Source organism: Hemicordylus capensis, chromosome 3 (genome assembly GCF_027244095.1).
Source record: "Hemicordylus capensis ecotype Gifberg chromosome 3, rHemCap1.1.pri, whole genome shotgun sequence".
NCBI lineage: Eukaryota > Metazoa > Chordata > Lepidosauria > Squamata > Cordylidae > Hemicordylus > Hemicordylus capensis.
Genome location: NC_069659.1, coordinates 158,205,926 through 158,220,455, shown reverse-complemented (window position 1 = coordinate 158,220,455; position 14,530 = coordinate 158,205,926). Strand labels below are relative to the sequence as shown.

General features: G+C 50.7%; 1 protein-coding gene and 1 long non-coding RNA gene across 4 annotated transcripts; one reads left to right on the top strand and one right to left on the bottom strand.

Moving 5' to 3' along the window:
* On the bottom strand, nucleotides 1-12,877 carry DHPS (deoxyhypusine synthase). Of its 2 annotated transcripts, XM_053308412.1 has the most exons (10): nucleotides 12,678-12,868; nucleotides 4,833-5,063; nucleotides 4,271-4,435; nucleotides 3,194-3,315; nucleotides 2,883-2,979; nucleotides 2,371-2,457; nucleotides 1,892-1,997; nucleotides 1,591-1,694; nucleotides 826-951; nucleotides 1-648 (listed from the first exon to the last, which is right to left on the bottom strand). In XM_053308412.1, exons 2-10 carry the CDS (start codon nucleotides 5,034-5,036, stop codon nucleotides 553-555), a joined length of 1,107 nt encoding a protein of 368 aa, XP_053164387.1. In that variant the 5' UTR covers nucleotides 5,037-5,063; nucleotides 12,678-12,868; the 3' UTR covers nucleotides 1-552. The 2 variants fall into 2 exon arrangements, with proteins under 2 accessions (XP_053164387.1, XP_053164388.1); XM_053308413.1 differs by lacking the exons at nucleotides 2,883-2,979; nucleotides 3,194-3,315 and having other exon boundaries at nucleotides 12,678-12,877.
* LOC128350312 (uncharacterized) lies at nucleotides 2,454-9,406 on the top strand. 2 transcript variants are annotated; one of them, XR_008319253.1, is made up of 4 exons: nucleotides 2,454-2,594; nucleotides 5,574-5,709; nucleotides 7,365-7,514; nucleotides 7,753-9,406. It is a non-coding gene; the product is annotated as an uncharacterized LOC128350312 (long non-coding RNA). The 2 variants fall into 2 exon arrangements; XR_008319252.1 differs by having other exon boundaries at nucleotides 7,750-9,406.
* Nucleotides 12,878-14,530: the final 1,653 nt, after the last annotated feature.

Genomic DNA, 14,530 nt, shown 5'->3' with positions numbered 1-14,530 from the left:
TTTAAGATCCAAAGTTATTTATTAGGAAGTTGGAGTTCTTGAGCCAACTCCACATTAAAAACACACCAATAAATAAATACAAGGGATTGGGTATATGGCCTGGATTAGTTGTCTGTTTTCAGGCCCAAGACTATTAAAAGATGATAAGTCAACAGCAGAATCCTGGCATTATCACCAAAAAAAAAAAAAAAAAAGCAAAATCAACAAGCTGAGGACACAATCCAACAGTTTTGTCTCTCAGACAATAGCATGTTTTAGTGTATGAGACATAGAGAAGTAATAAGCTATCCTCTTAACAGGTTCATTGGAAGAAAAGCTTGTGATTACAGGGGGAATGGGTAGAAGACACCTGCCTTCTGAAATGGGAACAAGGGTTTCACCTCTGTTCAGGGTAGAGAAGGAACAAGATTTTGTCCTAGAGGTTAAACTGCCTTCCATCTTACCCAAATAGATATTGTAAATTTCAGTGCAAGTGCCAGCAGCTGCACTGCCATGCAAAGCAGGTGCAGGTAGATCCTAGTAACTGAGATGCCTCACACAACAGTCCTTGGCTTAGTCATTTAGCTTTTCTGGAATGAAGGCATTTGGTTTCTGTGCAAAGGTCTCTGCAACCAGCAGTGGAAATACCAGGGAAGCATCAGCATAAACCTGTCAGGGGAAAAAACAGCATGAGTACAGACTGAAGTATGTCCCTTTCCAATAGCTTTTTATTTAAGCTAGCCAGACTAGTGAACACCAGGTTCCTACTGCAGCTCTCATGGAAATCATGCCCCAGCCCCACTGGTAGCATGATCTGTCATTCTTCTCTTTTTGCCCTGAACTCACCTTGACAGGTTTGGCATCCATGCGGATCTTTCCCCAGGACACTGCCTCATCAGGTCGAGCTCCTGAGTCTGAGCCATCAAACTCCTGTGCCGTGTTGACATACACAGAAAAGTCAGCACCATTTCTCTGGGGGAATTGGAAGAATTGGCAACATCAGGCATAAGAAGCAGAGCTGTCTCACTGATAACAGAAGGTCTGCTCAGCACAGGATACTTTGTGAGACAGATAATGATTTCTATATACATTATCAGTATGTGAACATACATTTCCTGTGGATGATCTCCCGCTATGAGCATATGAAGCTGCCTTATATTGAGCAAGACCACTGGTCCATCTAACCCAATATTTTCTACTCTGCCAATAGTTTTCCAAGGCCTTCATTCTCTCTCAGACCTGATATCTTTAGTTAAAGGATTTGGGGTAACAGGGATTGAAGCTGGGACTATCTGTGTACAAAGTATGTACTCCACTGAACTATGGGCTCTTCTCCAGAAGGATCAGAATCACTGAAAAACTCACACCGGTTTACACAATGGTACCTCTTGTGGTGAGCCACTAAGGCTAAGATTCAGCCCCCTATGTATTTTTGCACACTTGCTCAGGACACAAACTCAAGGTCTTTTGTAACAACCATACTTGTAAACAAAAAAGTGGGTGCATAGTGCCATGTCACCTGTTACACTTCCCCACTGCAAAACTTCCCTCTCCCTTCTCAAACGGATCCTGCCTTACTGCCTACATCTAGCGCACACCAGTCTTCCTCACCATCAGATTTGCATTGGCGATGTGGTGCTTGACAAGGCCTCCTCCTAAGATTATCATTCCTGTTTTCCGGGCAAAAATGGCCTGGGTGTTGATGAGCCTCAGATCTAAGAGAAGAATGGGAACAAAGAGACAAGGAATCATGCTTCTGAGTCGTAAACTCAGAGTTTTGGCTCCCAGTCACAACCCACAGGTCATTGCATTATGTGCATCCAGAGAGCTGGCTCCTTTCTTTTGAAAGACAAAGCAGCATAGCAACTACCAGTCACTGAGGGGTTCCCAGCTGTTGCAGATCTCTACTCACCTTCCACAATGTCCAACACAAGGCCTGGTTTCTTATAAGAGTGAAAGAAAATCATGTCCCCCAAGGAGCCATCAGTTAGTGCTGGGCTCAGCACAGGAATGTTATTCTGCAGAACAAAATGAATAGTACGATATGTGAAAGGTCCAGCTTCAGAAAGAAACAGGCAGTATAGGACAGGTTTGAAATAGCTGCCTTGTTCAGAAGAGAACTAAATAAATACAGAAGGCAGAGCCATCTCTTAAGGGTGTTTAGAAAAAAAGTTAAGAGGCCATCAGTGAAAAACAAATGGGACTGCATGGGCAGCAAAACAATGCTGCTCTACAATATCACACATGTGAAGAAAGCACTTGAAAGTCTGGAGGACAGACAGTCCCTTATGAAGAGACGGGAAAAATAAATCTAGCCAGGGCACTGAAGGAGCTTAATTTAACAGTAACAGGATATATGGAACTAAGAACAGAAAATGTCTGCAACTCTACCTTTTGAGCCCAGTAATAGACTGATTCAGGATTGTTGATTTCCTTGCCGAGCCGGGCAATGAGCTTTGATGGAGTCCATTTCACACCCTGAAAGGCAAGGACGCCAACAGCATGGTGTGATTATGCCACCCACTCCCCAGACTTGCATGGTCGCTAAGTATCAAGGAAGAGCTGTACAATCTTAAGAGGATGCACATTAAGGACAGATTCATCTCTAAGGCAAGGTAAGAACTCCTACACAACAGGCAGGGGAAATACAGACATGAGTAAAGAAATTGATTTGCTTGGGATCACCCACATGGAGTTAGGACTAGCTCTTATAAAACCTGGTTTCCTCCCCAACCTCTCTCCCCGCCCCATTATTCTTACATTTTTTTGGGGGGGACATGTGAGCCTAAAGACTCACAGGTCTTAGATGCCTTTTGCAATGATCATACAGAAAATACTAGCAGTCAGACTCTCCATTAACAATGTCAGCAGGCCATTTCTTTCTCTAATATTCCAGTTCTCACCTCTGTGTCCTGCTCTGTCACCATCTGGTCCAGGATTGGCATCAGCCAGTCCTCAAACTTGCAGTAATTGTTATTGGGCACCAGCAGATTCCCAATCCTGGAGAAGAGGAGAACAAAGCTCGACTAGGGACCTTGCTCCCCTGCCCAGGCCCAACACTGGCCCTCCACACTGTGAGGCATACAGCCAATGCATGAAACAGGGTGAATCATGTAAACAGGAAACAACCTAGAAGTCATTCCTCTCTCAAGCCACACAATCCACTTGATTCTCAGTTGTGACCAGACCACCATCCCTCCCCCAATGTGGATACCTGTTAATCCCATTCTGCCTCAGTTCCTTCCCTCGCAAGCTGAAGTCTCCAACATAGGTGGGTGCCAAGCATTTTATGAGATCTTCTTCTACACCCCCTGCTGTGGTCACCAATACATCTACCTGCAGAAGCCAAAAAAATGTAGGGTATGGTACTGTGTAAGGCTCATGGCATTCAGCATCCTTAGGTTGGAATGTCTGTTAACTGGGCAAAGAGGCACCTTTCAAAGGAGTGTTTCTCTTTGAGGCTATTCACACAAGCATGTAAAACCAGGCTAAGGGAGCCCAGCCCAGTTTTGCATGCTAGTGTGAACTGCCGGGATTGGGCCTGATCCTGGCGGCAAACCCGCCTAAGTAGCCACCTGATTAAATGAGGTTAAGGGAGCGAGTGCTCCCTTAACCTCATTTTATTGATCATGTGTCAGCTGCAGCTGGCACTCTCGGGGGGCTGGGGGATCCCAATAATGCACTTGTGCAGTGCATGATTGGAGCTCCATGGGGCGGGGCTATGTGCAGCAGCACGTCCCGGCACCCCGATCCAGGAGCTGCAGCAGGAGCCACTGCTCGTCTGGGTGGGTGATCCGCCCACTCAGGAACGAAGAGCTCTTTTATATTAAAAAGATGAGAGCAACTGGCCCTTCTGAATTCCAGCACAGCAGTAAGCTGTAGCTGGTGTCTACCTTGCATTTCTTTTTAGACTGGGAACCCTTTGGTAACAAGGAACTATCTTATTCCCTGTCTCCTCCCCCCGCAAATTGTGTTAAGAACCTTTTGTTTGTCAAAACTAGTATTAAGAATCCTGCAAAGGGTTAGTCTAGTCACCTCTTATCTCCAGTCAAGCAGAATTAACAGGCAATCTTTCTTTCCTACAAGCTAAAGCAGTTGGAAAGGAGGCAATTTTCTCCAGCCCCTGCATGCTCATTAGAAGGCCAGATACAATGCTCACTGGGACAAACGTGCCAAAGAAATAAGACAGTGTCTCCCCACAACACATTTTGCTCTTTCCAACTGCACAACTCTCAAGGATTATTCCTGCTTGAAGTAAAAGAAGAAAACACTTTCCAGGGCTAGGGCATACCATGTTATGCTGCACCAGATAGCGAATGCTCTCACGGACTCCTGAACTGATGAGGTTGGATGTGAAGCCCAGGAAGATGGTACACCCTGTTAGGTGGCGGGAACAGGGATTTAGGGCAGAATGGTCTCCTTCCTGCTCACCCAGTGGCATCTGTTTTGCCTCTATCTGCAGTGCAGACAACAACAATTTGAATTAAGCTTCAAAACACATAGGAAAATAAAGGTTTATTTAATTATAAATAAATTCCAGCTTCACAAAGTACTAAGTTATTGTAACCAGCTAGATAGAGGTGAGGAGTTTACAGTTAAAAGTATCAAAGTCAGCAACAAAAGGACTAGCTAATATTTTAAGCCATTTTCTATAGTTGCAGAAAAACCCATTTCAAAGCACAGAACATGCAGATTTGGAGAAATATAATGGTTTTGCCATTTACACCCAAACCAGATAAACTTGACAAAATAAAGCATTCAGAGCAGGACGACAGAATCCATCCACCTTTTCCCAGGTGATCTAGCATCCCCTAATAACCTTTGCCCCATCAAGAACAATCCTGGCAACTCACCATGCGATTGATTTCATTCACAGCCTGGCCAAAACTAGTGGCCTGGAAGCCTGTGGTGAGATAAGACTGGAGCAGGGCATGATAATCCAATCCATGGTTAAAGTCATAGCCACGCACAGTCAGGCTCCCTTCAGGTAGTCGCTCACTAGGCTTCAGTACAGCAGCCACTGCCCCAGCGGGTAAGTCCTTTGCCACATTCTCCATCAGGTGGACACCAGAGCAGTGAGCAGCCTAAGGAGAAAGAGCCCATAAGCAAAGCAACACCAAAATGCACCTTTAAAAAACAAAACAAAACACCTTATGCATGTGCTAGTGTTGTTTCCTAGGTTGATATAATCCTAATAACTCAGTTCAATCCAGCTCTCTAAACCAGTGTTTCTCACCTTTTTTGGAGTCAAGGACCACTAAACTTTGTGTGTGGAGTTTCAAGGACCGCTACATTATTCATGCACAGTTTCCCAGACCAGCAGTTAGTAAAGGGGTTTCAAGTTTATCTATTAGTACTATACCACAGGCATGCACAACTCAAAAGACCTGGTGGGCAAAAACTGACTGTGACTTGGCTCATGGGGGCCAAGGTCAATTTTTAGGGTGCTGATTATCAATCAATTAATTAAATCAAAGTGAAATTAAAATGAATTTAATCAAAATTTAACTTTTGAAGTTCTGGCAGGCCAAGATTAAATTAAATTAAATTAAATTAAATTAATTGAATTAAAAATTCTAATTCTAATCTTCTAGGACTTCCCTCTCTGACAGAGCCCTGATCAACAGACTGTCCAGAAAAAAGAAAATGTTCACACCCTGAAGACGAAGAAATGCTATACGGGGACCAGGATCTTTGTAAACACCGTTGGTGCTGATGACAGGCCGAATGGTAAGGCTCTGTATTGGAAGTGCCATCCCTGAAAACAGAAGTGTAGATACCTTCTGCTCCTTACATGCATCAGAATATGTAGATACACCTCCTTTAAGTCTATGGAAATCATGAAGTCCCCCTCCTGCAGGGCCTCTGCGATGGATCTCAGAGTCTCCATATGGAAGTGTCTCTTTACCACAAACCTGTTGACTTATTTTAAGTTGAGCATCGCTCTGAGAGATCCGTCCTCCTTTGGGACAGTAAATATTATTGAGTACACACATTTCCCACTTTGTGCCAAGGGCACGGTCTCTATGGCTTCTATGTCCAATAGGTGCTGAATGGCTAGAACACTCCCATGCTTTGCGGGGTTTCTGGACCCTGTCCCAGGGTGTTCTCCTGAGTTCTATAATGCAACCCTCTCCTATGACAGATAACACCCAATGATCTGTGGCAGAGATCTCCCAGGCGTGCCATTATGCCGAAAGACGCCCACCCACCCACAGAGTGCTGGTGTCAGGACTGCTGTCTGGGCTGCTTGGCTTGTGGGGGGAAACTAGAGCGTTGAGGGAAGAACTGGGGTCTGCCCTGCCCACACCCCCTATGCCACATGGGCTTGCCAGACCTGTGGGATTCCCTGTGTCTGAATGAGGGACGAAAGGAACGTGAAGACTGAGTAAGCCTCCGGTTAACAAATCTATCCTCCCTCTTATATGAGGAGGGGAGAGCTTTACGCTTATCTTTGGTTTCCACTAATACCTCTTTCAGAGCCTCATCCCTGAAAAGCTTTTCCCGGTCATAAGGAACTGCTGTCAGATTTGCTTTAGATGGCGGAATCACAGATTGCATCGAGCAGTCACATTAGAGGCTATTGATTTGGATGAGTAACGAATGCTGTCTAGTGCGGCATCTGAAGTGAATGCAGCTGCCCTCTGGAGACGTAACAGCTTCCACCTAAGCCTGACTGGGTCTGGAGGGGGTTCATTCACCAACTCATTGAGCCACAAAACAGAAGCTCTAGTGACAACTGAGGCAGCTCAATCTGCTCTTTTTGCCATAGTCAAAGACACATGCGCTTTGCACATAGCAGCCTCTGCTTTCTTATCAGTTGACTCCTTAGGAGCAAAGTCTCCATCCCTGGAGAGCACAGCTCCACTGAGGAGGGCCATGACAGGAGCATCAGTGAGAAGAACTTGTAAAAGGTCCATAGCACTCTCTTGGAAATTATATAATTTATTAGCCATAGTATATGTTTGTTTAGACACTGGAGGTTTTTTCCACTCTTGCTTAATAGTATTAACAAACCCCTCTGGCATGGTAACCTTTGACAGTGACCTAGCCAGGGCAAGAAGGATTAGTGTCCCATTAGATGGACATTTCGGGAGTTCAGTATCTGTACTTTGCAAGCCCAAGGCTTCAGCCGCCTGTGTCAGCACAGGTAACATTTCCTCTGGTAACAAAAGCCTCTGGGTGGAAGTACTAAGGGGTTCATTAGGCAGCTTCCCCTCCCCAGAAGACAAAGAGTCCCTGGAAGAAATGGGGCTTAACCCAGGATTGAGAGGCTTCAATGGGTGTTCACAGGATTCCTCCCCCGAAGAATCAGAGGAGTGAGGGGGGGTTACATTCACTCCTGAACTTTGCCTTCTTCCCCTTAGACTTTCTCCTCTTTACAGGGGCCTCTTCCGAAGAAGATGAAGGAGAGGCATGTCTATGGCATTTGCAGTATCTATGCTGCCCAAGTGCTTGCTGGCTAGCCTCAAATGATTTCTTAATAGCCACAGCCACCCATTCTTGCCAGTCCACAGCCTTATCAGGTCCCGCAGGTGAGATCTGTTCTCCTATACCCCCCAGGGGCAGGGATTCTAACTGGCCCTGCTGAGAAGTGGGAGAGCTGAGCATATGCCCCACCACCACCACACTCTGGGTGGCGTTCACCGGGTTTGGGATAGTTGTCTCCCTCAGGGCCGATTCCCCTCTGCTCTCCTCTGTGTTGCCACTAATGGCAGCATCCTCAACCTCCTCTGGAATCTCTCCCCTTTGCTCTCTGCTTTATGCCAGTAGGGGAGCATGCAGTTCTGTCTCCTTTGAGCCTCTGACTGGATCCTGCTGCACTGGGGAAAAGGCGTTGATGTGCGAGCCAGAAGGCAGGCGCCGACCCGATGGTGAGAGGACCAGCGGTGAAGGGGAAGCGAGGAGCACTGGCCTCTGGATGCTGATCTCGGACGTGCTTTCGCTCCCCAGCAGCTGGCGGGCATGCTTCTTTCCTCTTGGGGAAGAGCGGCTCCGCTTCTTGTGCTTGCTAGCCTTGCGTCCCTCTCGCTTTGATCCTAGTTCCCTTCTGGCTCCTTGGCTGCCAACGAGGGGAGCAGCTGAGACCCAGAGGCACCAGCGGAACTCCCTGCAGCGCCCCCTAATGAGGAGGCCTTCCGCTTTAAAGGTGGGGAAAGCCTGGCTTTGGCGTGCTGGACCCTGAAGGCCAGAACCAGCAGCTTCCTGAGTTCCCCTGTCGAGGAGTAAAAAATTAAAGGCTTAAAAAAACAAACAAAACAAAAAACACCCCCAGGAAACGAGAACATTTAAGGAGAGAATAGAATCCAGAAACACAAAATCAGGAGGGTAGAACAAGAGGACACAAGAGCAAAAAGCCAAAGGGTAAAGTAGCCAAAGCAGGATAGAGAGCTCAAGCTATCTGACTAGTCACTCTAGTTAAAGGCAGGAAACAGGCCTGGAAGGGATCGCCCCTTGTGGGCTAGTTAAGGGTCTCTTCAAGAACATATTTCCTGCCTTCTGGAGCACTATGAGTGACCTCCTACACCAGCAGAGAATAGAGCTGGCCGCAGCAACAGCACACATCCATTGGATCTTCTGGTGCCATATTGCCAGTCACCGCCAGCTAATGGCAACACAGTTCCTACCTCTCTTTCCTGCATTGCCTGGCTGTGATGGGAGGGAGATGGAGAGAGTGTAAAGAGGAACTCATCCGGGTCTCTTCTGTGACCGCAGTAGCCCACAAAGGATGCCCAGGAGCCTGGCTGCCACCAGAAGAAATATCTGCTACTCAGAACCTGGATGTCTCACGAGTTCACCTGAGGAGCTATTTCTGTCTGGCTGAGCAGAGGGCAACAGATTCTGATCACTGGTGTCTATGTTATCCACTTGTCTCTAGCTATGAAAAACAGATCATCCTTAGGAACAAATAGGGGGTTGCGAGGGGTGTGTGTGTTAGATCAGGATCTCTTGGCACTTTCCTCCCTTTCCTTTGGGCTACAGAAAGCAGTTCAGGGGCAACAAATGGAGTCTGTGATCATCTTATCTTTGCCATTTTAGATAAGATGGCAAAAAAAAGAGATGGCATTAAACTGGCTAAAAATCAGTTTATTAAAATGAACAAATGGAGTCTGAATCTGGAATCACTTTATGCCTTTTTATGTAGACTGCAAAAGCAGTTCAGTGAAAGGAAAAGACTGGGGTCTGTAACTACTTGGGATGTCTTTGCAGTTTTGCTAGAGAAAATAGTTCATCAAAGGGAGCAAACCAGTGTGTTGGGTTCTGTTATCCTGTAATCTGTTTGCACTTTGCAGGGAGGAGGGGGAGGACTACCAAAACCAGGGAAAAAGAGAACAAGCTAGTGTTGACTACTGCTATGAATTTGGGGAATCCATTCCCTTTTATTTTTTGGCCATAAAAATCAGTTCAATAAAGAGGGACAAACTGGGAGACTGGAGTTTCTAAAGTTCTTCCTTCCAGATTAGTCAGTGTTGTTAAAAGCTTTTTACACTGTTAGAAAGGAGTTTGTTTCTCAATCTATATACTATTTCCAAAAGTGCTGAAATTTGGGATCTGATAGGCAGAACACCGGAGCACCTTTGAGCAAGTGGAAGGTGGTGGCAGGCTCAGGGTGAGCCACAGATACACTGGTGTTCAAAAAAATCTTACGGAAAACAATAGTAAATATCACAAACTTTCCTTACGTTAGTTATGGGATGGAATAACTGTTAGCCCAGACAGTTAGCAGACAAGGTGGGCAGAGATAATAGAACTCTGTAGAAAGTTGGGAGCTTAACAAAAAGAACGGAACATTTCTCAGCTTGAAGAACATTCCCTCAAGACAATCACAAGCTCTACTGCTTCTGAAAGAAAAAGCTGTATAAAACTCTTGTTTTATAAAAGTTTGGTTTCTGAGGAAGAAGGCTTTGAAAAAGAGCTGAGACTGAGCACTACTGTCTCCACCAACAAAAAAATAAAAAATAAAAGCTGCATATGAAGTAAGACTCCAAGATACAGCAGGCACTCCTGTTTTTGTTGCCAACTTGTTTTTTCATTATGCTCAGCCACAGGTTCAGGCTACAGTTGTACATACAGCAACATTTTGTTGCAGGTCTATCCTTGTCATTGCTAAAGGACAAAAGAAGCCCACTAGTCATTTTGCATTGGGAGGCCAAGGATTCCAGAATTGCTAGAATAAGGCAAAAGCCTTATTTCTTCCTCTGAATTTGACACTCTGCAAGGATGTAAATAGGGGGGAAAGATATAGCATATTTTTGGGAAAGATAAAATGCAGGTGACTCCAGGCTGACTTTAGAGAACAGGATCAAGATCCAAAGTGATCATGACAGGCTAAACATTTAGCCCAAACCAACAAGATGGCATAAAAGGAAGACAAATGTAAAGTCTTGCATTTAGATAAGAGAAAACCAAATGGGGAACTAGGTGTCTTCAAACTGAGCTTCAGCCCAAAATGTGAACTCAAAATGCTAATACAGTCTTGGGCTGCATTAACAAGCATAGTGTCTACATCACAAATACTAATAACTAGCTGACCCCCCGCACAAAATATCTGTGCAGTTGTGCAGTGAGCCTCTGGTATCCCAGCCAGCTCACTCCCCCCCCCCCTCCACAGCTCCCTACCTCCCCCCTCCACAGCAGCCTCCCTTGCTCTCTCCCCCGCAGCAGCCTCCCTCCCTCCCCCCCGCAGCAGCCTCCCTCGCCCTCTCCCCCCCACAGCTCCCTCCCTGGCGCTCTCCCCCCCCACCAGAAGCCTCCCTGGCGCTCTCCCCCCCCCACCAGAAGCCTCCCTGGCGCTCTCCCCCCCCCCCACAGCAGCCTCCCTGGCGCTCTCTCCCCCCCCACAGCTCCCTCCCTGGCGCTCTCCCCCCCCCACCAGAAGCCTCCCTGGCGCTCTCCCCCCCCCACCAGAAGCCTCCCTGGCGCTCTCCCCCCCCACCAGAAGCCTCCCTGGCGCTCTCCCCCCCCCCACAGCAGCCTCCCTGGCGCTCTCCCCCCCCACAGCAGCCTCCCTGGCGCTCTCCCCCCCCCCACAGCTCCCTCCCTGGCGCTCTCCCCCCCCCACAGCTCCCTCCCTGGCGCTCTCCCCCCCCCACAGCTCCCTCCCTGGCGCTCTCCCCCCCCCACAGCTCCCTCCCTGGCGCTCTCCCCCCCCCACAGCTCCCTCCCTGGCGCTCTCCCCCCCCACAGCTCCCTCCCTGGCGCTCTCCCCCCCCCCCCACAGCTCCCTCCCTGGCGCTCTCCCCCGCCACAGCTCCCTCCCTGGCGCTCTCCCCCGCCACAGCTCCCTCCCTGGCGCTCTCCCCCCCCCACAGCTGCCTCCCTGGCGCTCTCCCCCCCCCACAGCTGCCTCCCTGGCGCTCTCCCCCCCCACAGCTCCCTCCCTGGCGCTCTCCCCCCCCCACAGCTCCCTCCCTGGCGCTCTCCCCCCCCCCACAGCTCCCTCCCTGGCGCTCTCCCCCCCCCCACAGCTCCCTCCCTGGCGCTCTCCCCCCCCCACAGCTCCCTCCCTGGCGCTCTCCCCCCCCCACAGCTCCCTCCCTGGCGCTCTCCCCCCCCACAGCTCCCTCCCTGGCGCTCTCCCCCCCCACAGCTCCCTCCCTGGCGCTCTCCCCCCCCCCCCACAGCTCCCTCCCTGGCGCTCTCCCCCGCCACAGCTCCCTCCCTGGCGCTCTCCCCCGCCACAGCTCCCTCCCTGGCGCTCTCCCCCCCCCCACAGCTGCCTCCCTGGCGCTCTCCCCCCCCACAGCTGCCTCCCTGGCGCTCTCCCCCCCCACAGCTCCCTCCCTGGCGCTCTCCCCCCCCACAGCTCCCTCCCTGGCGCTCTCCCCCCCCCACAGCTCCCTCCCTGGCGCTCTCCCCCCCCCCACAGCTCCCTCCCTGGCGCTCTCCCCCCCCCCACAGCTCCCTCCCTGGCGCTCTCCCCCCCCCACAGCTCCCTCCCTGGCGCTCTCCCCCCCCCACAGCTCCCTCCCTGGCGCTCTCCCCCCCCCCCACAGCTGCCTCCCTGGCGCTCTCCCCCCCCCACAGCTGCCTCCCTCGCGCTCTCCTCTGCTTCATGCAGCTTCCTGCTGGGTGGCACACATCCCAATAACCCCAGCACGGCACCTATGCATGTATGCACACTATGGACACCACGTCAGTGTTGGTGCTGCACCAGGGTTATTGGGATGCACGCCGCTCAAGAAACATGGAGGCAGCAGAGGGCAGCTAAGGACCTGCTCTCCTTTTTCTTGAAGTTCCCGGTCCCGTTTCCCTAAAAGGTTCAAAACTCGGTCCGCGCACATCCCCTGTTTCAGGAGCTGCATTTTAAGAAGCCAATCAAACTGGGAGGAGTTCAAATAGGGCACAAAAATGACGGGGAACCTGGAAACCAACAAGTTCTAGAAGGGGCTGTTAGAGGCTTGTATCCACTCCAAGGCAAACCAGAGGCCCAGCCGGCCGGCTAATGACTTGCAGGCCCCTGACAACAGCCCCCACCACCAGCGCCTGGGCGGCAGCAGCTTCCGGACGGAGCGCCACGCTCCTCGTCGTCCCCACCACGCCGGCTGCTGCCTGCCTGACGAAGTGGGGGGGGGGGAGGAGGAGCTGAAGAAGACCCCCCACCACGCCTGCTGCCCGAGGCCTGCCAAGGCAAGCCCGGGCCAGCCGGCCGCATCACAACAGCCCCCACCAGAGCCTGGGCAGTAGCGGCGACTTACGGACAGAGCGCTGTGCCTGTTGTGGTTCTCTCCGCGCCCGCTGCCTGAGCCGGAGAGGCGGGAGAAGGGAAGTCAGAGCGCCTGGACCACCGCACTGACGGTGACGAAGCTCCTCGTTCTGGGGGGAGTCGAAGGCCGGAGAGGCAAGCCGTCCCGCTTTCCCTGCTTGCCATTGGCTGACGAGACCGGCGCCCCACGTGATAGAGGCACATGACTGGTAGGTTGGCTGCTCCGTAGAACACGCGCTGCCACAGGTCGCATCGCAGCCTGAGCTTTTCTGAAGCTGAAAAGTTAAAGAAGACACATGGAGCGGCAGGAGGACTCACAGGACTCGGAGCCCTCCGCTTAGTTGAGAGGTCGCCGCAGCTCTTCCCTCCTCCCTGCCTGCCCGCATGGCTGGGCATTATGGCCCGCCTCTCTCGTCCTCCCCACCAGCCGGCGTGACCGCCCGCATGGCTGTGCAATGGTCCGCTTGCTTCTCTCCCCGCATGGGCATAGCCTGCATAGCTTCTCCGCGCCCGCTCGCACTGGTGGAAGCTGGGCAATCATGTCCCGCTCCCCGCGCCCGCCTCTGCGACTGCCCGCCGGCGCCGCATGTATTAGAGGCTCAGCCTGCGAGAGGAGAGAGCCCGTAGTCTGGGGACATTTGTTAATTAGGTAGGTTGTTAGATTTCTGTCCTGCTCTCCAGAGTGGCTTACAGTCAGAAGTTTGTTTTTCCTTTGATAACCCTGTCTCCAAGGGGCCCACGCACTACAGATTTCTGAGGTCAGTTGTTTACTAAACTTATCATACTCCTGCCTGCAGTGCTTCCACCACACTTGGTTCTGTAGGGAGCCTTTTTTGTTCTGAGGCTGAGCGGACTCTCAAGCAAGTGGGGGTGGTTTGATCTACTATACAGTAGTTTCCTCCTGGCCTCACAGGGGTCCTGCGGGGGGTGGGATCCGTTCCCTCCTTTCTGGCGTGGAGGAAAAGGGGGCACGGTGCAGCTCGTGGTAAATAATTTGAGAATAAAGCAAGGGGAAGATGTTTGTCGTGCAGAGAAAATAGTATGACCAGGGCTGAGGAGAGGAGGAGGAAGAGCGGGAGAGCGTAAGGCGGGAGCCAGCTCCAAGAGGGAAGAAAAGCAAACCAGCCCAACACAAACGTATTCTGAATCATTCAAGCTTTGCAGCACAGGGAGAAAACCTGCCAAGCAAGCAGGAAGGCGAGAGAGAAGCCCTCGCAAGCCTTGGCTGAAAGGGATCCCGCCCCTCACGTCCCACAGTGGGGGGGGGGCGCATTTTAAAATCTTGTCTCTGGGCCTGCTACAAACTTGTTACACCCCTGCTCTGACTGACAGCTCAGCCGAGGGAAATGTTTGCAGAGGAGACTGTCAGCCACAGCCTACAATATCTCAGCCAATCACACGCGGAGGAGGAGGGAGTGATGGAGAGGAGGTGGAGCTAGGAAGAGGTGAAAGGATCCTGCCAGCTCGCTTATTAAAAATTATTCTACACCGTCCAGAAACATTGTGCCGGGATCTGTAGGGAAGCTGGATGGCGCTGCAAGCATAGCTGGGAGAGGGCAAGCTGGAGGGAGCCGGCACGTTGTCTGACAAAACAACATACAGAATCAGTATATGCCACGCAATAATTTGTCCCTGTAGTTACTTTACTTCATGCCTCAAGTTGCATCTCCAATAAAGACTTCACCCCCTAACCATCATTCACTTCCAGTCCACCCCATCAGTCTATCATGCCCTGCACAATAACCCTTTCTGTAAATGATAGAGCTTGGTAATTCTCCTACCCCCTGAATCTGCTTGCGTCCTATAAGGCTCATGATGATGGATCTCCCATCCCTGTCCAGCCAC